Genomic DNA, 27,115 nt, shown 5'->3' on the forward strand with positions numbered 1-27,115 from the left:
AAATGAACCAATGGATTTATGTTTAAATAAAAAATTTCCATTGGAAAAAAAAAGTTCTCTAACATTGTTTTAGTCATTTTACTGTTGTTAGAAATGGCAAATTATGGTTATATATTTTAGATGTTTGCAAGAAATTATTTTGAATGCTTCAAGTTCCCTGCAATTTTCAAGACAGCCAGCAACTAGTATTCTACAAGAGCTTTGCATGGGCATAAATTGTTTTGTGCAAGAATTTTCATTCCCATAGGAGGTGGGGGAGGGAAGGGAATGTATGTGCGTATGTGTGTGAAGGTATATAGATACCTCCTTCGTAGTAATGTTGTGAGGAATCCTCATAAGGCCTATCGTAGCCTTGTTCAGGATACGACGGTTGCTGATAACCGTAATCATTATGACCTACATCAATTCGACAAGAGACAGGAAGAAACGTTAATGGCCTCTGAGTGAAAACCCTAAAAATATTTCATCTTTCAGAAAAATCAAAAAAAAAGTCAACTGGAAATACATAAAAAAGATTTTTCAATTTTATTAGCCAAAGATTTACCAATATGATTTCCTTTCATATTGCATTAACATGTGACAGGGAACAAAAGCTTAATGCACTCGTTTTAGCAACATCACAGCAAGGGATGGTCTTAACCTTCTGATAATCTTTGTTGGTGGGAAAAAGTACTTTATCTTTTATTTTTAAAAAATGAAAGCATTTAGGCCTTTCACATGTAAATAACCTGAATTAAATTAGAATGAACAAAGGAAGCAATTATCATACTTTGTCTAACACCTGTTCGGCTGATCTCCAATTCAAAAGCATACGCTAAAAGCAGTGTGAAATATAACAAAGCTCAATGAAGTTATGAATGACATATTTTTGTAGTAAATTTTGCTCTGAAGTGTCAAAGGAAAAACTTCTCAAGGCTGATATTTTCCCCCCACAAACATCATTCCTAACAATCTTAAGAAGACATTTTCCCTGGAGAATCTCATTCATCAGCACAATCATTAAAAAAGAAGCTTCAGTTTCAGAGGCTATGGGCCCCTCTGGTTTAGAAACCAAAACATGAGAAAAATAGCCTACCTGTTTGTTGTTTTAAGACCCAATATATTTCTCCTGCAGATTACTAAAATGTACTACATCATAGTGTCCTCTTGTGAAACTCAAGTCATGAGAACAAGGTTTCATTTTGTTAAAATTTTAGCACAAATTTTATGAAAGTGCCTAAATAAGGCAGAGAGCAAGAAGTTCTAAAAATAAATGGTCTTTGGTACAAATGAAGAACTAGACCCAAACTTCTTAAAAACTGACTCTGATGCTCCTACATTATTATTAGTTTACATTTTATAGATTATTATTTTAACATATCCACTGCTGTTTAACAATAATACTTGCCGAAGTCAACAGAATATGGTGGATCTTTGTAAATTCATCTATACTGCCGTATAATTTTAATTGATAATGTTCAACTGTATGCATTAAATGCATGAATTACCTTTAACTATTTGAAAGTTATGGAAGTCATACAGCTAACTCTTTTTTGTACAGACTAAATGAGGTCATGTGTATAACACAATATAAGTTTCAGAATTAAGACTGTATGTTATGATTTAACCTGGCTTGTGAAATATCTTTGAATGTACACAAATGAAAATCAGATGCCTATGCCTATTTACAATAGCTTTAGGCCTGGCTAAAATATTCATTTAAAAAAATTAAAACTTTAAATTCAAAAAAATAATTCATTTCAATAAGTATTTACAGATTTTGCTCTGAAATGTTGATAGGATTTGAGGGCTATTGAGCTATGAATGTTTTTTAAATTGTTACTATTACCATGTTCCTTGGACTTCCCAAAACACAGCATTAAGTGGCAAGCATGCTAACACAATAGCTATGAGTCAGCCAGTATTTCTCCACAAATACAGTTTGTTCACCTAACCTCTCCCTCAGGAAAACCAAAACAATTTCAAAAAGGAACCCCATCTTCTAATTTACAGTATAATCCTGATTCCCCTTGTTCAAATACACTATATACAGATCTCTTACTTCAAAGAGGAAAAAGGACTGATTTGTGTAATATTAATTTAGAGTCTGATCCTGAGAGCACTGAGGGAATTCCACAGGACCATCCCTTTCAACAAACAAGCTCCTCAGGGCTGGGACTATCTTATGCCGTTATCAAACAGTATGTATGCTTAAGGCCCACACCACAGCAGCAACAAAACATTTGTGCAATTTGTTTAAAATCAAAAATAAATTATGTTATAGGATAAGATCATAAAAAACCAAAACATTATGCTTATAAGCAAGTTTTTTTATTTCTGTATACTAGCTATAAAAATATATTACTCTGTCTCTTTCTACACATACAGTATCATAAAGCAGATGTATAACATGACTGCTTTAATTCAGATCAGCTGTTCCACATACACTGAAGAACCCTCCATACTTGTAGCTAAATGAGAAGATTCTCATTATAGAATATGAAAGCCAGTATTAGAATGTCAAAGTAGAAGTATTACAAATGATGTACTTTGAGCAAGTTGTAAAATTAGTTCTCTTTAGCATCTTAAATTATAGTAACAATTCTGAATTTAGAAGCTTTTATAAATACAAGATCTGTTATGGTGATCAATTACTAACTATTTTCACCCCATTCTATAGTTTTTGAGTAGCTCTTTACATTGATATTGGGCAGGTATAGAAAATGGGAAAATTAACATTATGAGAGATTACCATCAGGGTAATATTGCTGGTTCATGCCTTCTGGAGGACCTTGTCCACCATGACTGTATTGGTCCCCATAATAGTCTTCCTGGCCTGAGTACTGCTGTGGTGGGCCTGAAAAACCACAACCAGTCAATACGTAAGTATCTTGTTTTCTCTGTTAACAAGCTTACTAATTTCTGGTTTTAGTATGAGAAATATTTCTCAAATGAACTCCCCACCCACCCTGTTGCATTTCAGACAACATATTTAATCTACTTGTTCAGCTGCACTAGACTCCATACAGTAGAATCTCAGAGTTACGAACACCTCAACAATGGAGGCTGATCGTAACTCTGAAATGTTCACAACTCTGAACAAAACATTATGGTTGTTCTTTCAAACATTTACAACTGAACATTGACTTAATACAGCTTTGAAACTTTACTATGCAGAAGAAAAATGCTGCTTTCCCTTTATTTTTCAGTAGTTTATGTTTAACACAGTACTGTATTGTATTTGCCTCTGCTGCTCTCTGATTGTATACTTCCGGTTCCAAATAAGGTGTGTGGTTGACTGGTCAGTTCGCAACTCTGAGGTTCTACCGTATGTGAATCTAGCTCAGAGTTCATTTTAAGAACACATGTAAAACAGCAACAGCACTAAGCTATGCATCAAGAAAAATACAGACTATCTTTTAAAAAAGGACTGCAGTTAAGAAAAAAATTACAAGATTGTGGAATATAATTCTGTTTTTCCTCACTTTCCTCTAGTGGTTGAGCAATTTTAGAACCAAATGGGTTATTTAATTATTTTCCATACGTATTAAACTTTTGTGACAACAAACTGAATTCTACTTCATACAGCAGGTTCTCTGGGGTGTAAACTTTTTGGACACCCTTTTTATTCAGAAATGAGCTTGAAATAAAAGAGATATAAATCTCAAAATTCATGTCCAAACTAGTAGCTTTTCTGCTGCAAGAGCTACCTTTAAGAAGGAGGAAAAAATATGCTGGAGACAAAGAAATCTGTAATTGTGCACACAGCAATTTGGTTCAAATATGATGTAGACAGAAAACTATTTACAAAAATTTCCAAGATGGTTATTTAAACTAATCTGAGAAGTTCAATGTAGGGTCTTACCTTGCTGTGGTGGCCTATACGGAGGAATCTGTCTCTGACCCATCATGTGATTTCCTTGGTTAACTTGGCCCATCATTCCCATTGGTGGCTGCTGTCCCTGGTAATGTTGCCCACCTCCCTGTGGCATATTATATTGCTGGGAAGGAGGTGGCTGCTGGTGCAGCATTGGACCTGTAGAAGAAAAACAAACAAACTATAATGTCTTTTCTAAATTGGGATCTGGATTAAAATCCTTTAAAACATGTAACAAATCAAATCTTAAACTATCAATAACCAAATCCACACAGATATGTCAAAAGCAGTACCATCAAGCATTGCTTAATTCTGGACCTATGCAAGTTGGGGTAACCAATTCAGTCACGAATTTACAGAACAAACTTCTCCAAAAGGATGAAGATGGTTGCATGAAGGTGTTGCGGCTTTTTAAAAAAACAAAACAAAGGGTATATAGAAAAAAAAATCATAGATTGTATTTTTCATTCCTATTTTCCTCATGCTCAAAGTTAATGGAACCATTTCCACTCCATTTCCATACTGGATCAGACCAAAGGTCCATCTAGCCCAGTATCTTGTCTTCTGACACGGGCCAATGCTAGATGCTTCAAAGGGAATGAATAGAACAGGGCAATCATCATGTAATCCATCCCACAGTCCAGTCCCAGCATCTGGCAGTCAGAGGCTAGGGACACCCAGAGCATGGGGAGGCATCCTTGAAATTCATGGACCTACCCTTCATGAACTTATTTAATTATTTTTTTAGTCCAGTTATAGCTCTGGCATTCATAACACTCCTTGGCAACGAATTCCACACGTTGACTGTGCATTGTGTGAAATACTTCCTTTTTGTTTGTTTTAAACTTACTGCCTATTAATTTCATTGGGTGACCTCTGGTTCTTGTGTTAAGTGAAGAGGTAAATACACTTCCTTATTCATTTTCTCCACACCATTCGTGATTTTATAAAACTGTAACTACAGAGGTCACTTTGTTCATACAACAATATTCTCAGATTAAAACTACACTGCAGTTAAGGTTGGAATTACACTTCAGTTATTACGGTAATTTTTTTAAATGTACGTTACTTAGATTAAAGGCTGTCTAGAGCCAAGATAGTATTTTGGTTACATGTCTAGCACAATGGGGTTCTAGTCCACAAATGGGCCACCAAGGCACTATCACAATACAAATAAATAAAAATAATTTTAATTATCCTAAAACAAAGCATTATAAACTCAGGAAATTCAGAGTCAAGGCTAAATTTGTAACAGCACTCAAACAACCTTAACTTTGCCCTGTACTGACAATAACCATACGATTACGATTACAGATTAGATTCAACTACTTTTTAAAGAAATATTAGAATCCCTTCTCCCTTCATGGTGTCATCACAGGGAGGTTAAGGTACCAGATTTCACTAAATCTTAACAAAATGTAAAATGTGAAGAGTCTACGTTATTCCGCTATTAAGAGCATTAGGGCAAGAAAAGTCCAACAAGGTGGTAAATTGTTTGTATGTCTGTTTCTTTTTCTTTTCTAAAACCTGACCTGTATTAAAATCCTTTAAAACAGCGCAACAAATCAAAACTTACACTATTACAAACCAATTTTTTCTTTTCCTTTTTTTTAAATGGGCAGGTGCTAAACTAGGAACAGATAGTATCATAGCAGAAATTTAATGGCAGAAAATTAGCTAAAAGCAGCCAATTTTGAGGATGGACTTATAAGAGGAATATTACATGGTAACATTCAGGAAAGTTAAATCAAATTAACTGAAGGTGTGATTGTATAGTGCATTAAACCCCTGTATGCATGCTCTCATTCAGAAGTGGCCAGACTTCAGTTTAGTTTGAACAAATTGTAATTAAACTAATTAAAAGCACTAGTAAGAGGGAGGCTATTCTAAGTGAGTTAGTGGGTGAGGTAGCCAAAAAGTTTTCAACAAGAGGAGGCAAAAAACAGCATTATGGAGAAAACAGAGATGTTCAGCATTTTCTTTTGAAGATAAATATAGACCATTAATTAAGATCACGGAATTCAAAATCCTGCTTCTGTTCTCTAGTCTGACAATTTCTATGTTCCAATTTTAAAGTACTGAATAAAAGCATTAAAATGAAGATGCTGAAATTATTTTCACTTAACTGAAATTGTATTTCATATTCTGGATTTTCTGAACAATTGGACAATTCAGACCATTACATTTCACTACAGCTTTGTCTGAATGTACTGAGAATAAGAACATAGTCTTGAAGAAACAAAAACTAGTTGCCATAATATTTCTAGATCTCAGGAAAGCTTGTTAATTAACAATATTAATATTAGTCACAATACAATGTGATAAAATGTGTTGGCTCCCCATGATGCAATGTAGAGGTTTTCTATTTGCTTTTTAAATTAGAACTTCATTAATGCTTTGTAAAGCCACAATGAGAATCCACTACTCTGCATCAGCCTAACTGTCTATAATATTAATAACAGAACACTTGGCTTCTTTCCAGTTTAGTCCAGGTCTCCTTTATGAGAATGGCACCAAGATGGTGAGCCATGAGTTCTATCAGTTTTCAGAATGGAACCATTTCATGCAGCGGGTTGGGGAGGTGTAGTTTTTTTTGTTTGTTTTTTAAAAGGGTTGGAGGGTGGGGTCCAGTAGTGGCTTTCTGTTTGTTTTTCAGTTACAGTTTTACGCCATATTTAGTTTCATACTTAGAATACAAAACTGAATAAGACTATAACAAAAAAACAACCCCCACTCCACAAAAAAAACAAAGTAAAATATTAGATGTCAGGACTTTGATGGGGTTTTTTTTGCTATCGTTATTAATGATTTATTTACAGCCCATCAGCTCTAGAACATATTCCAATGACTGTGAATTTTTCATTTTGAAAGAGAAGCCTAGAATGGGGATGTCTGTAAGGACTATTGCTGACAGAGATAGAAGCTTGAGTTCCTTTAGTATGTTATACTTTAATTCTCAACAACAGGAAGATGAGAATTTTTGAAGGAATAGTTAAAGATGCAGTCAACACCCAATGCTGCAATGGTCTCATCTGTAGTTGCAGATAAGAGGTTACTTCATGGAATAGGCCACAAGATTCCTTAGGGTGAAGAAAATCATGCTGATCTTTGTGGGCTCTCTTTCATACAGCAATCATAAGAATATTAGGGTTGGAAGGGACCTCAGAAGGTCATCTAGTCCAACCCCCTGCTCAAAGCAGGACTGATCCCCAGACAGATTTTTACCCCAGTTCCCTAATTGGCCCCCTTAAGGATTGAACTTACAACCCTGGGTTTAGCAGGCCAATGCTCGAACCACTGAGCTATCCCTCCTCACACCTATAAGTATTCCTTGATGCAAGAGGAATACTTGCATGCATGTTGTCTCCATGACCAGATATTTGGTGCTAAATAGAGGCTGAAGGAAAATAATTTAAATTGGTAGAATTGTGTGTCTTATGGAAGAGCACAGATAATTTTGGTGAATCAGTCTGAAAGTCATGTGAAAGCATGCACCTTTTAGGCTGACAGCTCCAAATCAGTTTTGCAGGGAAAGGGATTGGATGATGGAAGCCAGTCAGCATGTAGCATTTCAACTTTTTACTGAACAGTTCAATTTCGTTAGGTCCACAGTAAAACAACAGTGGTCTCTCTTTATTTTTGGAATTAGAAATAGTCTTATTAGAAGCCTCTCCCTCTCTACACTACTTTGGCAAGTTTTCTATGGCTCCCATCTTTGAAAAAGAACCCATCTCTGCTCTGAACAATATCTCATTACATGGATCTGAGAGGAAATGGGGGAAGGGAGAGATGGAAGTCAGAATGGAATGGAATTAGATTGCATATCTGAACTGGATTATCTCCAACAGCCAATGATCAGTGGTAATTCCATGCCATGCCCATAGGAACTGACAGACTAATCTTAAAACATATGGGAAAAATGAAGAGTAAGATAAATGCAGACTGGAAGTGTGCTCCAGGACAACCTAACAAATTTAAGGCCAGGTGGGTACTGAGGATGAACAAGCGATAGAAAAATTTGACTGTTTAAAGTGTTTCCTCACAGTTTTGTCTTCCACTGCTTCTTAGATATCAAAGTGAGAGGGTACAATATGACAAGAATACAATAGCTGCTGACATGGTTGAGACTGCTGGAGGAGAGGTAAGGGAAAAAGGAACCAGATGAAGGGAACTGTCTTTGGACCCAAAAAGACAACACCACTAGGTGAAACCCAAAGCCCATGCTGCAAGATGTAGTCTCTTCCATCTCCAGAATTTAATCAGTTTTGCTGCTCAATAAACCTCTGTTATTAAAGGGCAGATCTTTCACCTTTGAGCTTGAGCTTTAACAGGAAGGCCAGATGACCTAAGCCAGTGGTTTTCAACCTCTATTCATTTGAGGACCCCTAAAAAATTTTGAATGGAGAACTTCTTTTGAAATTCAACCTGTGGTCCATGAAACTTTATTTGCATAGTCACCTTTCATGGACCCCTTAGACATAGTCTGCAGATCCTCAAAGGTCTGCAGACCACAAGCTGAAAACCACTAATCTATGCCAAGAATACCATCAGAAAGTGATCCCAAATGTCATAGTTCCGGCCAGTGTACGCAGGGCATTATATGAAACACAGAGTGCATGTCTAGAAACAACGTGACATTCAGCAAACTTTTTCTACCTTATTTTGCTTCTCTGAGAGGTCACAAAATAAAGGGAGCACTTGGTCACAAACCTGGAACTGACCGCTAGCCATGATAGACTGATAACTGGTGATAAGAATTCCTACAACACAGTAGCTGTGCAGGAGCTGCTGCCGCATTCAGAAACTCCAGTGAAGCATACACTTAACTGCTAATGTCTTCTAGGATCTTTGCAGTTTAGAAACTCCACAGGTTTCTGGAAGCCCAGGAAAATGATAAACAGACAAAACTTCATACCTTCCGCAAGCCTTGCTAATATTACAGGGGAAACTTAAAAGATTCTTCAGCAGGATCTCAAAAGCCTTGTAACATGTCAAGGGAGCAATTTGCTTTTCCTAATACACCAGAAATATCTTTCCAATATGTACCACTAATTGAAAAATAGCAGAAGGAACTACCGCTTTACAAGGCCTTCACCTTCCAAACTAGATTTGAAGTTTCTAGGCGTCCTCATTTTTGAGAAGACATTTAAGAAATAAAAACAATAATTTGCCAGATGGGCAAAACATCTAATATTTCTAATTCAAAGTAGTTCAAGTATTTAAACTTTTGCACTTGACAAGTAGAATGTGGCATCTGTTGAAAGCAGACTCTGTTCACAATCAGCCATGCCTTTGTTTCTTCATGGTATGATTTCCTATAGGTAGCTACTCTTTAAAACCATGTGAAATTGAAGTTAGTACAGAATGCAATGCATAAGTTTAAGGTGTTCGGGTTTTTTTACTTATGAATTCCAAATGGTTGGGTCTTGGTTATATTTGAGACTGCCTTTCCTTGTGTGTTACGCGATGGCAATTGCAATCAGCAGAGGTGTTCAAACTAACAGCCCTCTGTTTAGATGGGAAGGGGCTGGTAGCAGGGCATTCAGAGTGAAGGGTCCTCAACAATGGAAATCACTTCTTCCCTAGTGCCTGAATTGTGTAACAATCAGCACCCTATGTTAGGCTCATTTATCTTTTCAGTCTTTTACTGACTGGGTAGGACAGTGCTGTTTAGGGTTTAGGGGTAGACAGAAAGGGAGAAGTTTGCTTCAGTGGAGTCAGTGGTGTTTGTGATCTCTTATGTATTTGTTTGTAACTACTGCACAGTTGCCAGAAATCTGGAAGAGTATTTTATATATTTAAATAAATGAAAATGTCTTTAAAATCTTACCATCAGGTTCAGCAAACAGTCCTGCAATGAGCCCTCAACAACTGGCAAGGCAAACATAACATCCAGAGCTATAGATCTACTGTTTAATTGGGCAGGCAACATGTGTCTAATGTTTAGTACATGGAGACTGGTGAGTCAGAGATACTTGGCTTTCATCTCAGCTCAGGCAGGGAATGGGGTCTACCACAGTGGTCTGCAGAGGGACATGAAAAACAGGATTCCTGAGAAGGGTGTGTTATTTATTTTGGCCTTTTTTTTAAAAAAATCAAAGTATTTGAGTTCTGTAGTTTGTCACCATAATGCAGATGTGAAAAATTCCATTCAATCTACATAAGAAGTCCTTTCTAAGTAAATAGAGACTTCAGTTTGTTGAAAAATTCTGCTTGCAACAGTCTCCAAATAGCAAAAATGTCTTGTTAAAAATGGCAGAATATCTTATTCAATATACTGTACCAATAACTTGTAGGATTGTATACAAAAAAAAAGGGAGACAAAGGATTTTTGTTCCACATTCACTTAGCCACCTTACAGTCCCATATTCTTCATAAAGGTTGGCTAATATTCCCTGCCGTTTTCTCAGAATGGTACAACAGCTTCATTATGAGAGTCACCTGTGGATCTTATTGTTTAACATTCATTTTCCACAGCCCAAGAAGACTAAAATTTTCAGTTGCAACAGGACTGACCTTGTAAAACAACCTTGTGAAGGCTCTAGATTTTCATACACGACATTCCTTCAGCAGGTGTCTTATAAACTAGTGAAAGTCAATGATTAATACAGTAGATACTGATAACAAATCACATTATTGGACTTTTTGCCATACTAAAAAGTATTTTCATTCCTTTCCTACTAATACCATCAGACTCAAATGATAACTTCTGTATGACCCCATACTAGTAACTGCACACACACAAAAAATATTTTAGAAGAACATTAATGTTGCAGATTCAGCACTCAAAAGTTAGCAAGTGCCATAATTAAAGGTTATCTATATGCAGCCTTAATTTAGCCTCTGAGCATATGCATTCTGATAGTCTTTAATTACATGATCACATACATTTTTCCACAAGACCACTCACTGCCTAATTCAGGGCACAGGATGGACAGTACTCATTGAACAAGCAGCTATACCATAATATTTTATCATCATTGTTCAGTGTGTGGCTCATGCCTTATTTCCATCACATTATTCAAACTCTGCTCTAAAGACTGAACTGTTAATTTCTTCGTCGGCTTTTCTATGGCACACATCACTATAGTATTGAACTATTTCACAAACGTTAATGAGTTTATTTTCACAACATCCCTGAGGTGAGATAGTATTATTATCTCCATTTTGCAGATAGTAGGGAACAGAGGCACGGAGTGATTAAAGTAAAAAATAGCCACTAGTTTTGGGTGCTCTATTTCATAGATTCCACAGCCAGAGGAGACCATTGTGATAATCTAGTCTGACCTCCTGCATAACACAAGCCACGGAAGTCCCTTGTTTTAATCCCTGTTTGAACTAGTGTTTATCTTTTGAAAAACATCCAATCTTGATCTTAAAGTTGCCGGTAATAAAGAATCCACCACAACCCTTGATAAGTTGTTCAGATCGTTTTTTATCCTCACTCTTAAAAATGTGTGCCTTATTTCCAGTCTGAATTTGTGTACTTTCAACTTCCAGACACTGGATCTTATTATAACTTTGTCTGCTAGACTGAAGAAAATTTCCCCATGCAGGTATCAAATGTGATCAAGTCACTCCTTAACCTTCTCTTTGTTAATACATTGAGCACCTTAGTCTATCTTTATAAGGCATCTTTTCTAACCCTTTACTCATTCTTATGGCTCTTCTCTGAACCTGCATCAGTTTATCAATATCCTTCCTGAACTGTGGACATCAGAAACGAACACAGTATTCCAGTAGTAGTTGCACTGATGCCAAAAACAGAGGTAATATAACCTCCATACTCCTACTTCAGAAATTGAATTAGCTCTTTTGATCAAAGCATTGCACTGGGAGCTCCTGTTCAGCTGACAGAGCCTTCATTCTGTAAATATGGCTTACTTTCTTTGTTCCTAGATGTGTAACTTTACATTTGGCCATATTAAAAAGCATACATTGTTTACTTGTGCCCAGCTTAACACACAATCCAGATTGCTTTGTATCAGTGACATGTCCTCTTCATTTTTTTACCATTCCCCCAAATCTTTGTATAATCTGCAAACTACATCAGTGATGATTTTATGTTTTCTTCAAGGTCACTGACAAAAATGTTAAACGGCATAGGGCCCAGAATCGCTCCCTGAAGGACTCCTCTAGAAACACACCTGCTTGATGATTCCCTGTTTACAATTACATTTTGAGAACTGTCAGACAGTTTAAAATCCAATTAATGTGTGCCTTGTTGATCATTTCTAGTTTTTTAATCAAAACGTTGTGTGGTACAAAGTCAAAATCTAACTATATTCCAATTACCTTTATCAACCATATGTAATCTCATCAAAAAAATATACCAAGTTAATTAGACAGGATCTGTTTTCCATGAACCCATGTTGATTGGCATTAATTATATTTCCCTCTTTTAATTCTTTATTAATCAAATCCCATATTAGCTGTTCCGTTATGCTGCCTGGGATCAATGTCAGGCTGACAGGCCTACAATTAACCAAAGTCATCTCATTTACTCTTTTTAAATATTGTCATAACATTTGCTTTCTTCCAGTCTTCTGTAACTCCCCCAATTTTCCAAGAGTTAACAAAAATCAACATTAACTATGTAGAGAGTTCCATGGCCAGCTGTGTGATATTAGCAGTGTTACCAGTGGCACCAATATAATTGTCTCAGCAACAGTTCCTGCTCCACAGTGAAGCAAAGTAATGATTTGTTTAGATGCTGCTCCATCCCCTCTTTGAAAACCCATTAAAGTACTGATATTTGTTCAGTAATGGAACTACTGTATCAGCTGCTTCAGCAATCAATTTAGAAAGCGTAATCTATTCCATCAAATTGCCACAACTTCTTATTAACTTATTGTTTCAAATACACTCCTACCCCGATATAACACGGTTGTGGTGAGCCAAAAATCCCTACCGCATTATAAGTGAAAAACTGTTATATCGGGGTAGCGATGGCAGGGCTGCAGCGGTGATTTAAAGAGCCCGGGGCTCCGGCCGTGGGGAGTCCCAGGCCCTTTAAATCGCCAGCAGAGCCCCGCTGCCGCAACCCTGGGGTAGCAGCAGCAGGGCTCCAGTGGTGATTTAAAGGACCTGGGGTTCCCCACAGCAGCCGGAGCCTCAGGCCCTTTAAATTCCTGGCAAGCCCTGCTGCTGCAGCCCCAGGGTAGCAGTGGCAGGGCTCCAGCAGTGATTTAAAGAGCTCCGGGCTCCGGCCGCTGCAGGGAGACCGGGCCCTGTAAATAGCAGGCCGAGCCCCACTGCTGCAACCCTGCGGTAGCAGTGGCAGGGCTTTGGTGGTGATTGAAAGATCTCCAGGCTCCGGCCACTGCGGGGAGCCCAGCCCGCTGCTGCAGTCCCACGGTAGCGGCAGCAGGGCTCTGGCGATGACTTAAAGGGCCCAGGGCTCCCCACAGCAGCCAGAGCCCCAGACCCTTTAAAGCGCTGCCCAAGCCCTGCTGCCGGAGCCCTGGGCTAGCGGCAACAAGGCTCCAGCCATGATTTAAAGCCCTGCTGCTACCGTGCTATATGCAAACCCGTGTTACATCGGGTCACGTTATAGAAGGGTAGCAGTGTAATTCTTTTACAGTCTTAACAAATCTACTATTGTTTTTGCAGTTTCTAATGATCAATTTCCAAGTTTGATTGGGAGGGGGGAAATAAATGTATTGGGAAAGTATTATAGTACGAAGAATACTATGAAGAAATATGAAGTACACTACTTTGAAATAGGTGAATCACTAATTCCCTATGTTTAAAGTAGATCAATTACTTACAAAATAAACTGATTTTTGCACAGATATTAAGTTTAATTCTTTCCTTGAATTTACTTCTACCTACATCATTTACTTCACTTATTAAGAATCAAGTCTTCATAATTAAGGTAAACCTCAACTGCAGTCCAATACTTTTCTAAAAAAATTCACAAATATTATAAAAAATGCTCCAGGACCCACTGCCTAATAAACACACAAAATTTACCAATTTACAGCCAGAGGTATATTTGCTCCGATTTGCAATCACAGCCGTGTGTCTACTGTACTTTTTCTTAACTACCAGATTTCTTAGAGCTGTGTAACTACGACTGTGGCTAATCTCAGAATCATCAGTTTTCTTGCTTTTGCTAACAGTAACCAAACTCGTGGTTGGACTGTCTTCTGTACTAATGCTGACTGGATCTTCCTGTTGATTTGAACCTCAACCTGACCTAATAAAAAGAAAAAGTATTCCTTCATGGACATCAGCCAGATGTGCAACAAAACGTGGAACAAAAGACACTACTGGAGAGCAAAACTCAATCTCAATTCACACTACAGTATTATGCATATTGGTGACCAAAGAGAGAGCCTTCCAAAATAAAAAACATATTCTCTCATAACAGAAGTAGTAAAGGCAGCGCCACATGTATTCTTTAGTTGACTTATTTGCAATACAATCCAGATAGTAGATAGAAAACAAACATGTTTTAATTACTGCATTTACATTTTGGATTCCATAGTTTGGCTTTTAGAGGACAGCATATTCAAATCAAATGCAGCAAGACTTCACAAGTGGTGTTCTGCCTGTCTGTTAAGAGCATTTGTGTGAATACATAGCATAGAAACAAGTAAATAGTTTTGACCATTGTGGTAGTATCATATTTTTATATTGCAGTGTATTTGGCACTAACACAAGGACCACACTGTCAACAGGACAGAGCATCTCTGGTATTTATTCTGGATAAATATCTTAGACACAGAATCTGTTCTGAATTGTTACTTTATGCATAAAGACATCATCATAAAATACTATGTAAAAACAGATTTGTATCTGGGACTGAAATTCTATTACTAATACAAAAGAAACAGGTATTCCAAATTAAAAACATATGTGTGATACAGAACAGGGATACATAAGATTAGATAGTCTGCTATAAATGTTTATTGGGACTATCTAATCTTAATTACTCCATTTATCCATGAGATTGAAGAGTGACTTGTGTGTCAGTTCTTAAAAAGAAAAATGTATTGTTTTACCATGGTAAATTTCTACAAGAGATACAAACAGCGAAGTAATAACTCTTATATCATGATATTCACCAAATGCAGAATGTTACATAAATAAATAACACTACAAAAAGACATAGGTTTCCTTCAGATCTGGCAAAAAACAGATTATTTCCAGTGGTTCACACTGTGTCTGAATGGGGCCCAATGACTGAAAACACTGAAGAGACTGAAACACAGGCGAAAAGAAACAAAGGGTGGGATCCACAAAGGTACTTAGGTGCCTAATGCTCATTTTTAGGCACCACTGCAATCCAGAAAACTCCAGCTCAGCAGCTATCTAACTTCATAGGTACTTAAACTCACTTGGCACCTAAGCTTCCGCCTCTGGACATGCGAACTGCAGCCTCACTCCTGGGCACCTATCTCCTCCACAACTGCCCACTCTAGGCAACCAGATGCCTGTCTCCCACCTAAGAACCAGAATAATTCACAAACCAGAAAGATAGGCATTCAGCCACCTAAGCTTAATATAGGGGCCCTATTCATTAGATAGCATCTGAGCACATCTACTGGATCAGTCCTTAGGCTAGTTCACATATTATAGCCTGAGGAAAAAGGGGAAGAGAAAGAAAAGGAAGACCTCCCTCATAAACTTTTAGCCGAGTGGATAGGGTATTCACCCAAGATGTGGGAGAGCCCCCAGTTCAAGTCCCCATCCTCCTGAAGGGGTGAAGGAATTCAAACAGGGATTGGCCACCCCTCAAGTGAGTACTCTTAACCACCAGGATATAGAACAGTGGTTCCCAAACTTTAACCACCCATGAACCCCTTTCACTAAAATGTCAAGTCTCGAAAACCCCCTCCTAAAATGAATATTTCCAGGGGTTTTCTCCTTTACCTGAGTATAAATTATAAAAAGCAGTGATCTTAGAAATATAAAATTTGTTTTATGACATGCTTATTACACATTACTTATTATTATTACTTATCATTACAATATTTATATTATATTATGAAAACTCTTTCAAGATCTCACTTTCATAGCTTGTATCACTTTGAATAAGCCTGTTATAAGACAAGGCTGCTCTGCTTCATCAAGGAGTATCAGATGTGAAACAGCATGAAGGTATTTAAGAAGCCAACTCAAAGAGTTCCTCCTACACATGCATTCAGGTCTTGAGCCGTCCAGGCAAACAACACACGTTACAACAAAGCTTAAACTTGTTCTTCATAATAAATTCAAAAACAGCAAAAAATATCCATCTTTCATATAAGAAGTCTTGAAGTTTAAATTTTCTCAGTGTGATAGATATGCTTGCTTTGATCTGCTTCACTCTTGGAAGTCCAGGGGCTGTCTGGGGTCCCTAGGAACAGCTCTGTCCGCCATTAGGGATTTTTTTTCCCTGAGAACCCCCTGTAACATTTCGCGAACCCCAGTTTGGGAACCACTGATATAGAATCATTCTAACTCTATCTCTAGCCCAATTAATATTTAACTATTCAACTGTTTCACTAAAGTGGACCAACTTCAACAAGAGAGATTGAGGGACACGCTTATCAGACTATTTCCACAGCCTAGCGGTTAGGGCACTCAACTGAGAGATGATCGATCCAGTTCAAATGACTTCTCCCACTCAGGTGCTGATCTCCAAGAAAGGAGAGGGGCTTAGCATACACCCCTCTGGACAGCATCTCCCATGGGCTAGCTTAGGCAGTTCCTCAGCTAATATGCTAGCTTTTGCGGATCGTGTTCTTAGGTACCTATTTCTCCCCATTCATTGTATAGGGAGTCTTTGTGCCTAACTCAAGCTTTGTGAACTCCAGTGGTTCTAATGATTTTCTAGGTGCCTAGTAGGTGCTGTGGTGCTCAGCACTGCTACACCTAAGTCCCCTCATGGATCCCACAGAAAGATCATTAGGGACATAAAGATAAATATATTTAGAGAAGGAAACACTTTAACTTGGAATAAAGGCTTTTTTCCACCTTTAAAGGCTCACATAAGAGGCCTCGTTTTCTAGCTGACCCCCACTTAATAGGAATTAAATTTCATTTACCTTGGTTTGGTTGCATGTTTATGTTTGGTCTGGGGCCATAGTTGCCCATGGGCTGTCCTTGGCTCAGAGTCATCTGATTCTGCACTGGCATGCTTTGTGAAGATGGCACTGAGTGATTATAACCGCCCATGGACCCATGGCTACTTGAAGGCATGTTCATGGAACTGTTTGTCATACTGAGTTGATTAGGCCCAGGTCCTTGCATAGGCATATGGTTAGGTCCTTTGGAGAGAAAAAACATGTTATGTTAAGTACCATTAAACAATCAACAGCAGTCACACTCAGTCACAACACTAATTATATTATGTACATTTATTAAATCAGCTGGTTGGCTTATGATTTCTTGACCTGATTAAATCATAAAACAGAGTTTGTAATCTCATTAAGTTTAATTCCACTGTGACTTTACATTATCTCTTATATATTAGCTGAAACTCTTAAAATAAAAGTTGCAAATGATCATTCAGCCTTTCTCAAATCCATACTCTGTGCAAAGCTAGCCCTTTTAGCATTTAGCTCACAAACATCTTGATTTCAACACACCCCTTATTGATCAGTGCAACAATAGGATCTCTAGGTTCAAGAGCCTGGCTACACAGATTTTAATTTATTCAGACTAGTTAACCTAGATATTCTTTTGAAACTGGTATTTAATACTTGGGAAATAATAACAAGTACTGACCTTCAGACAATGCAAAGAAACACACACACACACAAAACACATGATTATAAGCATATTTAACATTAGGTTCTAACATCAACTACACAGCCAAAAGTTTACAAATATATTTACAGATTACAGAAAAAAACAGTTAACCTCTCACCATTTCTCCCAGTGAAGACCCAAAGTATAAACAACCTGGTCACACACCCATATGGCCAGTTATACCTCTTCACCCTTTACTCCTCCCTTCCTGGCAAGACAGGTTGGAGTTTGATTGATCTCTTGATTATAGCCATTCTCAATGGATATTTTAAAAAAGAGTATAAACATGACTGCTTGATAGGACACCATCTGATCAGTTTACCTATTCTTTTAGCTGGGAGATGTGATTTAAAGTCCCTTTTCTCCCAATCTGAATATCAGCTGTTCACATTCTAAATATTTTTTGTAACTGGAAATTGCTTCTATAAAAGGATTTTTTTTGTCTCTCTACGGTGGCAGTGGAATACAATTTTATTTTGTACAGCTTTTTTCATATAGGCTTTATCCCCAAAAACTTTACACAGTCTTAGATAATACAGTTATAAAGTTAAAATGAAAAAAATTAAAGCACAGAGAGAAAAACAGGTAAGGGAGAATATTTTCTGATCAGATATGAGGATCGAAAAGGTAGTGAAATCGGGAAGGTTTACGTAAATGACAGGTATCCTAACAGAGAAGTACTGTATGACACGCGGTACCTAAAAGTAGCCCATATAACCCTCATATTCATAATTCATATATGGCTGTAATATTTCATACAAAGCATGCCATGTAAGATACTACATGAAAGGTCATGATATGCTGAAACCCATTGTTCTGTCAAAATAAGTCTACTGTTAGTGTGTATAATATTATGAGATTTTTCTATACGGTTGTTATTGAAATATGTTGAGAGTTTGGGAGTCGCCCATTACTAGTTCTCCAGTGACAACAAAGGAGGTGACCCACACACAGGAAGGTGTTAAACAACCATTGATCAGCAGGAGAGCTGTAAACAAGAGATTTACAATTCTGTAACAGAGTTGTGTTAGCACTACATAATGGGGATTGCTCAACTCCATGACTCAGTTGCAAAAGACCACACCAGGTGGACTGCTCAACTCTGTGACCCAGCAAGGCCCACCAGGACATATTTGAGCCAGTATTTGCCAGGCACATGGACTGAGGGTATAAAATAAAGGGCACTGGCATCAAGCGATTACCTCTTTCCTCCCCCACTTATGCCAAAGGCAACAAGAATGCTGGGAAGATAAAGACTTGAACTGAGGCGACTGGTCCCAGGCTGAGGGTATGGCTACACTTGCAGCCGTACAGCACTGCCACGAGAGCGCTTCTGCGGCAGCGCTTTGAAGTGCAAGTGTGGTTGTAGTGCCAGCACTGGGAGAGAGCTCTCCCAGCACTGCAGGTACTCCACCTCCCCGTGGGGATTAGCTTGCAGCGCTAGGAGCCGCGCTCCCAGCGCTGGGGCACTGTTGACACTGACGCTTTGCAGCGCTGTAACTTGCTGCGCTCAGGGATGTGTTTTTTCACACTCCTGAGCAAGAAAGTTGCAGCGCTGTAAAGTGCCAGTGTAGCCAAGGCCTGAGAAGGAAAGTCAGTCTGTGTATTAAGAACTAAAACCTACCTGCAACATCCAGTGGGGTGAGAAAAGCTGTTTGATTCACCTCTGGTTTAGTCTAAAAGTTCAGGATTTAGACTGCGTGTTTATGCTTACCATTTATAAACACTTAAAATCTATCTTTCTGTAGTTAAAAAAATTATTTTAATATTTTATCTTTACCAGGGAGTTTGTCTAAAGTGCTTGGCGAAGCTGCTCAGGTTACAAAGGCTGGTGGCATGTCCATTTTCCTTTGATGAAGTGGCAAATTAATTAATAAGTTTACACTGCTCAATGAAGGTCTTGACCAGTGCAAGACAGTATATTTCTGGGGTGCAAGGCTGGAGGCTTAGGAGACTAGCTGTGTTTCTCTGCAGATATCTCATGAGTGGTTTGGAGAGCACTCAAATTGGCTTAGTGTGCCTCTGTATGCTGGTGGCTGAGTGATAACGGTGCCTGGAGGGATATGCTGCTTGTCACTAGCAAAGCATTGTGAGAGACAGCCCAGGCTGGAGAGTTAAGGAGGCACAGCAGTTCCACAGTTGCAGGTTGTACCCCAGGGAACCCGTCACAGGAAGGAAGTCTATCATACTACCAGTAGCAAGATTATGGGATGGGGCAAAGAGGGGAGGCCAACGCTACACAAGCTGAGTGGGGAGTGTAGAAATGATAGGTCTATAAGTAGGCTACATCATGGCTAAGCAGGCTCAAGGCTTTAATTGTGAAATAGGCTGCATAAAGGATATAAAACAGAAGGAAATTTTGAAATGGATCCTAAAAGAAACACGGAACCAGTGGAGCAGTATGAGGACATAGCAATTTGGTTGTATTTTTCTGGATAGTTGACATCAGCATTCTATATGTCTGGAGAGCCAGGTCTTGGCCAAGGAAACATAGCTGCAATATTCAAAGTCAGAAGAAACAAAGGCAGAGATAAGGATTTTTAGATGAGGCAGTGTTATACACCAGAGGTTCTCAAACTGTGGTCCGCGGACCACCACTAGTCTCCGAGCTCCATTCAGGTGGTCTGCAGATAGTTCCCTCTAAGGTGTGTGCCTGGGTGGCTGCACATGAGAGAATGAAGGGCCACCCACCCAATTAGTGAAGCCGAGCAGGTGTGGCTCCACTAATTAGGTGCCTGGACCCTGGAGAAGATGCACGTGTAAGGTGAGGTGGTGGCCTTGGGAAGAATAGGGGGTAGGTGGGAGGGGCAGTGGGGTGAGAAGAGGGAGTGTGGGGAATTTGGGATGTGCAGGGCTGTGACGGTCAGAGAAAGAGGCAACTTTCCCCAGTTCCAGGGCTGCGGCTTCCCGGGAGAGATGGCCTTCCTTCCCAGCCTCGGCTCTGTGGCTGCTGTGGCGGGGAAAATACCCCTCTCCTTCTGAGCCCCAGCTCAGGGGCTGCTGCAGCAGGGGAGAAAGGGAGAAACCCCCTTCCTTCCCAGCCCCAGCTTGGGAGCTGCCACCGTGGGGGAGAGAGGGCACATCCATTGCATTAGAAAGGTAAGATGACTGATATTAAAATATGAGTAGTGTGCTTTTATTTGTAGAACAAAAAAAGTTAATTATTATTAAGTTTTTTATATATAGTGCTTTTATCAAAAGCGCTTTAAAATAGTTAGCTAATGGTACAAACAACATTTGGAAAGATCATTAAGTGGTCCACCGAGACCTTCAGCAATTTTCAAGTGGTCCACAAAATAGGAAGTTTGAGAACCACTGTTATACACAGTGTTACAGAGGCAGTTACTGGCAGATTTGCAAACAACAAGATGTATAAGAAAAAAATGAAGGTCAAGGATCATACACAAATAAAAAAGGCAAACGGGAAGGAAATATAGAAACTCACCCTTGAGGTGAGCTTGCTGTCTGGTTGGTTGGTAGTTTTTGTGTGCTTGCTTGATTGCCATGTGCCTGCTTGATTGAAGTTTGTAGTGTGTTCTGTTTGGGGGAGCTGTGAGCTGTGTGCCATGCGGCCTGAAAGCTTCCTAACAAAGCTCTAGCCTGCTCTCCTTTGATCCCTAATCCCTTAAGGATCCCCCCGACAAGGGGGCCAGGGATACCTCAGGGAGAACAGGAGTTTAAAAAGCCAGCTCCTATGCGACCAGAGGAGCTAGCAAACAGGTGAGTTTTGCGAGGGAGATTAGAGTGGGAGCATGAGAGCCAGATACAACTAATGACCATTCTCTAACTTAAGCCAATAAATGTCCCCCTCAAAAAAACAAAACAAAAACCCTCTGCAAGAGTAAAAATAATGCAGGTAGATGTCCAGCAGCAAAGCAGAGGCTATCTAGTTTATTGCCCTGAATGCAGCATGTATAATTACCTGCCTTGTGGGCAGAGGACATATGTGTGCATGCAGTGCAAGTAACTCATGAGATCACAGTGGCTGAATTGGAGGAGCTAAGGGAGACAGAGAGGTACACAGATGAGACTTTCTGGGACACAGTAGAGTGGTCCCACCCTCACTCTGATAGCCTGTGTGCTGTTGAGAAGGATGAAATTCTCACCAAAGGAGAACATCAAGCTGGAGCAGAGGGAAACAAAACTATAGTTGGGACCGTCCTTCCAGATGGAGTCATGATATCCTATTGCACGGAGGCTACCCCTCCAGAGGAAGGAACCCCTGTTTTTTGGAAGAGACGGGTAATAGTAATGGGGGATTAAATTATTAGAAATATCGATAGCTCGGTTTGTGATCACTGGGTGAAACACACGGTGAATTGCCTGACAGGTGCGAAGGTTGCAGACCTCTAGACAGATTTGTGTGCAGTGCTGGGGAAGACCAGGTGGTTGTGGTACATGCAGGTACCAATGACACAGGGAAAAGTAGGAGAGCGGTCCTTGAGACCAAATTTAGACGGCTAAGGAAGACATTAAAGTCCAGGATTTCCACGGTAGCATTCTTTGAAATGCACCAGTTCCACGCACAGGGCCAGTTAGACAGGCAGAACTGCAGGGTCTCAATGTGTGGATGAGACATAGTGTTGGAAGGAGGGACAAAGGAACTGGGGCACCTTTTGGGAACAAAGAATGGTATTCAGGAAGGATGGGCTCCACTTAAAACAAAACGGAACCAGATTGCTAGCTGGTAAATTGAAAAGGTCATTGAGGAGTTTTTAAACTAAAAGCTAGGGGAAATCCGACAGCCACAGAAGAGCACATAGTTCAGACAGACATACCCCAAGCAGCAGGATTTATTAAAGGGGATACTCTGTATCCTAGTAAAGAGGCAAGGATAGAAGGTGATAAAGTACAGGTCAGAACTGAAGACAAACAGTCAAACAAAAGAGAGTCCTATTCAATTACATAACATGAAAGAAGACAACTAAATATTGACAAATTTTATAAGTGCTTGTATACAAATGCTACAAGTCTAATTATTAAGATGGGTGACCTTGAAAGTCTGGTATTAAATGAGGATACTGATATAATAGGCATTACAGCAACACAGTGGAACAATGATAATCAACCCCAGGGTAAAAAATATATAGGAATGACAGAGTGAGTCATGCTGGTGAAGGAGTGGCACAATATGTGAAAGAAAGCATACAATCAATATCGTAAATATCTTAAATAAACCAAACAGTATCACAGAATCTCTTTGGATTGAAATTCCATGCTTGAATAATAAGAGTATAGCAGTAGGAATATATTACACCTCTACCCCAATATAACACTGTTCTCGGAAGCCAAAAAATCTTATCGCATTATAGGTGAAACCGCGTTCTATCAAACTTGCTTTGATCCACCAGAGTGCATAGCCCTGCCCCCCAGGAGCGATGCTTTACCGTGTTATATCTGAATTTGTGTTATATCAGGTCACGTTGTATCGGGATAGAGGTGTACTGATCACCTGACCAGGATGGTGACAGTGCTTGTGAAATACTCAGAGAGTGTAGAGAGGCTACAAAAACAAAAAAAACCCCAATAATAATGGGGGATTTCAACTATCCCCATATTGACTGGATACATGTCACCTCAGGACTGGATGCAGAGATAAAATTTCTAGACACCACTAATGACTGCTTCTTGGAGAAGCTTGCCCTGAGACTCACAAGGGGAAAGGCAAGTCTTGATTTAATTCTAAGTGGCACACAGGATCTGATCCAAGAGGTGAATATAGCTGAACTGCTTAGTAACAGTGAATATAATGTAATTAAATTTAACATCCTTGGGGCAGAGGATACCAAAGAAACCCACCACAGTAGCATTTAATTTAAAAAATGTGATCTATATAAAAATGAGGAGGCTAGTTAAGTGGAAATTAAAAGGAACAGTCATCATAAAGAGTGAAATGCTTGCAAGCTGCATGGAAACTACCTAAAACACCGTAAGAGAGGTTCCAACAATATGTATGCCTCAAATTAAAAAAAAACAGTAAGAGGGCCAAAAAAAATGCCACCTTGGCTAAACAGCAGAATAAAAAGAGGTGGTTAGTGACAAAAGGGCATCTTCATAAATAGAAAGTCAAATACTAATGAGGAAAATAGAAAGGAACATAAACTCCAGCAAGTCAAGTGCAAAAGTATAATTAGGCAGGCCAAAGAATAATTTGAAGAGCAACCAGCAAAAGACACAGATCTAACAGCAAAATTTTAAGTACACCAGAAGCAGGAAACCTGCTAAACAACCAGTGGGGCCACTGGACGATCAAGGTGCTAAAGGAGCACTCAAGGAAGACAAGACTGTTGTGGAGAAGCTAAATGAATCAGTTTTCACTATAGAGGATGTGAGGTAGATTCCCACACCTGAGTCATTCTTTTTAGGTGACAAACCTGAGGAACTGTCCCAGAATGAGGAGTCAATAGCAGTGGCTTTGGAACAAATTAATAAATCACCAGGACTAGGTGGCATTCACCCACAATTTTTGAAGGAATTCAAATATGAAACTGCACAACTACTAACCGTGGTATGTAACCTATCGCTTAAATCAGCCTCCGTATCAGAGGACTGGTAGACAGCTAATATAATGCCAATTTTTTTTAAAGGCTGCAGAGGTGATCCTGGCAATTACAGGCCATTAAGCCTAACTTCAGTACCAGGCAAATCGGCTGAAATTATGATAAAGAACAGAATTATCAGACACGTGGATTAACACGATATGATGGGGAAGAGTCAACACAGGTTTTGTAAAGGGAAACCATGCCTCACCAGTCTATTAGAATTCTTTGAGGAGGTCAACAAACATGTAGACAAGGGTGATCCAGTGGATATAGTGTACATAGATTTTCAGAAAGCCTTTGACAAGGTCCCTCACCAAAGGCTCTTAATCAAAGTAAGCAGTCACTGGATAAGAAGGAAGGTCCTCTCATGGATCAGTAACTAGTTAAAAGACAGGAAACGAAGAGTATGAATAAATGATCAGTCTTCACAATGTAGAGAGGTAAATAGCAGTGTCCTCCAAGGATCTGTACTGGGACCAGTGCTGTTCAACATATTCAGACATGATCTGGAAAAAGGGGTAAATTGAGAGGTAGCAAAATTTTGCAGACAATACAAAATTACTCAGGATAGTTAAGTCCAAAGCAAACTGCAAAGAATTACAAAGAGACTTCACAAAACTGGGTGACTGGGCAACAAAATGGCAGATGAAATTCAATGTTGATAAATGCAAAGGAATGCACATTGGAAAACATAATCCCAACTATACATACTTAATAATGAATTCTAATATTATCTGTAATATTCAAGAAAGTGATTGCTGGAGTCATGGATAATTCTGAGAAAACAATCTGCTCAATATGCAGGAGAAAAAAACGCTAACAGTTATGAGAATCATTAGGTAAAAAATAGATAAGAAGACAGAAAGCATCAAACTGGCATTTTATAAAGCCATGGTACACTCACACCTTGAATACTGACTGCATGCACTTCTGGTCACCTTATCTCAAAAAGATATATATTAGAACTGGAAAAAGCACAGAAAAGGACAGCAAACATGACGAGGGGTATGGAACATCTTGCATATGAGGATAAATTTAAAAGAATGGGATGGCTGAGCTTAGAAAAGAGATAACTAAGGGAGGAAATTATTGAGGTCTATAAAATCATCAACGGCACAGAGAAAATGGATAAGGAAGTGTTATTTACTTCCCTTCAAATAACATAAGAATGAGGTTCACCCAATGAAATCAATAGGCAGCAGATTTAAAACAAAAATAAGGAAATATTTTTTCACACAACAATGTGGAACTCATTGCCAGAGGATGTTCTGATGGCCAAAAGTATTTGTGGGCTCCAAAAAGAATTAGATAAATTCACGGAGGACAGGTCCATCAATGAAAATTAGCCAAAATGTTCAGTGACTCAATCCCGTGCTCTGAGTGTCCCTAACTTTTAACAGCCAGATGACAACGGATGGATCACTCAATAAGTTGCCCTGTTCAGTTCATTCCCTTTGAAACATCTGGCACCGGCCACTGTAAGAAGACAGGACACTAGTCCATTGGTCTAAACCTGTATGGCCATTGTTATGTTCTTATGGAGTTGTGTTTAAGGAAGCTCCTCTTACCCAAAAGAAGCAAAGCCATAAGTTTACTTGATCTGGCAGACAAAGATAATGGAGAGGATGAAGTGTTAAAGGTGTCAGATGTGTGGAGTAAATAGCTACCTTTGTAGTGATGGTAAGGCTAAAGATAGAGAAGATAAGCGGAAAGATGGGAGACTCAGAATCAAGCTCTTGCAGGACTCCATAGAAGAGGGGTTCATGACACAGAGTAAGATCCAGAAAAAATAATTTGGTAAGCAGGAGCCTGACCATGACAACACAGAACCGGAGAGGCCTGCATAATCACGTCTCCAAGAAAATCAAGCACTGCTTAAGACTGTACTGGCGTCAAGGGGAAAAAAGCACATCATCAATAACTATAGGTTGAGATAGGTTTCAATGTGGTAGAGTAAAACTAACATTTGAAATAAAACTCAAAGATATCATACAAGAAATTATTATAGGGATGACAAAAGGCTACTTTCTCAAGTACAAACGCTCCCCGACTTACGCAAGTGTTCTGTTCCGGAACGTCCTGGTAACTCGAATTTTGCCTATGTCAGAAACGTATCTCCAACCATTATGCAAAACAAAACAAAAAACCCTCCTATTTCTAGCTTACGGAACTTCTTCCGTAAGCTCGGATTTGCGTACATCAAGTTTATATAACTCGGGGACCGTCTGTACCTTATTGAAGGGAAGGATAGCAATAGGATAGAGAAATGTGTTGTCAGTAGGAGAACACTTCAACTTCTTTGGTCACTCAGTAACAGACTTAAAGATGGTAATTTTGCAACAGAAAAGCTTCAAAAACAGACTCCAACAAGAAACTGTTGGACTTGAATTAATATGCAAACTAGATACCATTAACTTAGGCTCGAACAGAGACTGGGAATGGCTGAGTCATTACACAGATTGAATCTATTTTCCCATATTAAGTATCCTCACACCTCTTGTTAATTGTCTGAAATAGGCCATCTTGATTATCACTACAGAAGTTTTTTTTCTCCAGCTGATAATTGCTCATCTTAATTAATTAGCCTCTTACGAGTTGGTATGGCTACTTCCACCTTTTCATGTTCTGTATGTATATATATCTCCTTACTATATGTTCCATTCTATGCAACTGAAGAAGTGGGCTGTAGCCCATGAAAGCTTATGCTCAAATAAATTTGTTAGTCTCTAAGGTGCCACAAGTACTCCTGTTCTTTCTTCAAACTGGTCTTCCATCAGACTGCAACCAGAGAAAGTTGGTTATGACTGCCTTCTGTGATCACAGAACAACAGGGCCAGTAAGCCAAATAATACAATTAAGGGCCTCTGTAGTACATAAAGCCTTTTGTTATCTAGGCCACAAGTTTTTAAGCAATCATCTTTTGCCTGATTTCCTTGTCCAGCAGTTATGATCATCAGGGAATTGGTCTAAAGTA

General features: G+C 39.0%; 1 protein-coding gene across 5 annotated transcripts in view; it reads right to left on the bottom strand.

Moving 5' to 3' along the window:
- The window catches only part of SS18 (SS18 subunit of BAF chromatin remodeling complex), a 64,100-nt gene that overhangs the window by 8,179 nt on the left and 28,806 nt on the right, over positions 1 to 27,115 (bottom strand). For 3 of the 5 annotated variants that reach the window (XM_032799016.2, XM_032799022.1, XM_032799018.2), the window contains 4 exons: positions 16,894 to 17,115; positions 3,845 to 4,015; positions 2,732 to 2,836; positions 304 to 396 (listed from right to left, as the gene is read on the bottom strand). In XM_032799016.2, the coding sequence (XP_032654907.1) occupies positions 304 to 396; positions 2,732 to 2,836; positions 3,845 to 4,015; positions 16,894 to 17,115 (591 nt within the window). The remainder of the gene's footprint in view (positions 1 to 303; positions 397 to 2,731; positions 2,837 to 3,844; positions 4,016 to 16,893; positions 17,116 to 27,115) is intronic. The other 2 variants (XM_032799019.2, XM_032799020.2) reach the window with 2 other exon arrangements.

Source organism: Chelonoidis abingdonii, chromosome 2, assembly GCF_003597395.2.
Source record: "Chelonoidis abingdonii isolate Lonesome George chromosome 2, CheloAbing_2.0, whole genome shotgun sequence".
NCBI classification, from domain to species: domain Eukaryota; kingdom Metazoa; phylum Chordata; order Testudines; family Testudinidae; genus Chelonoidis; species Chelonoidis abingdonii.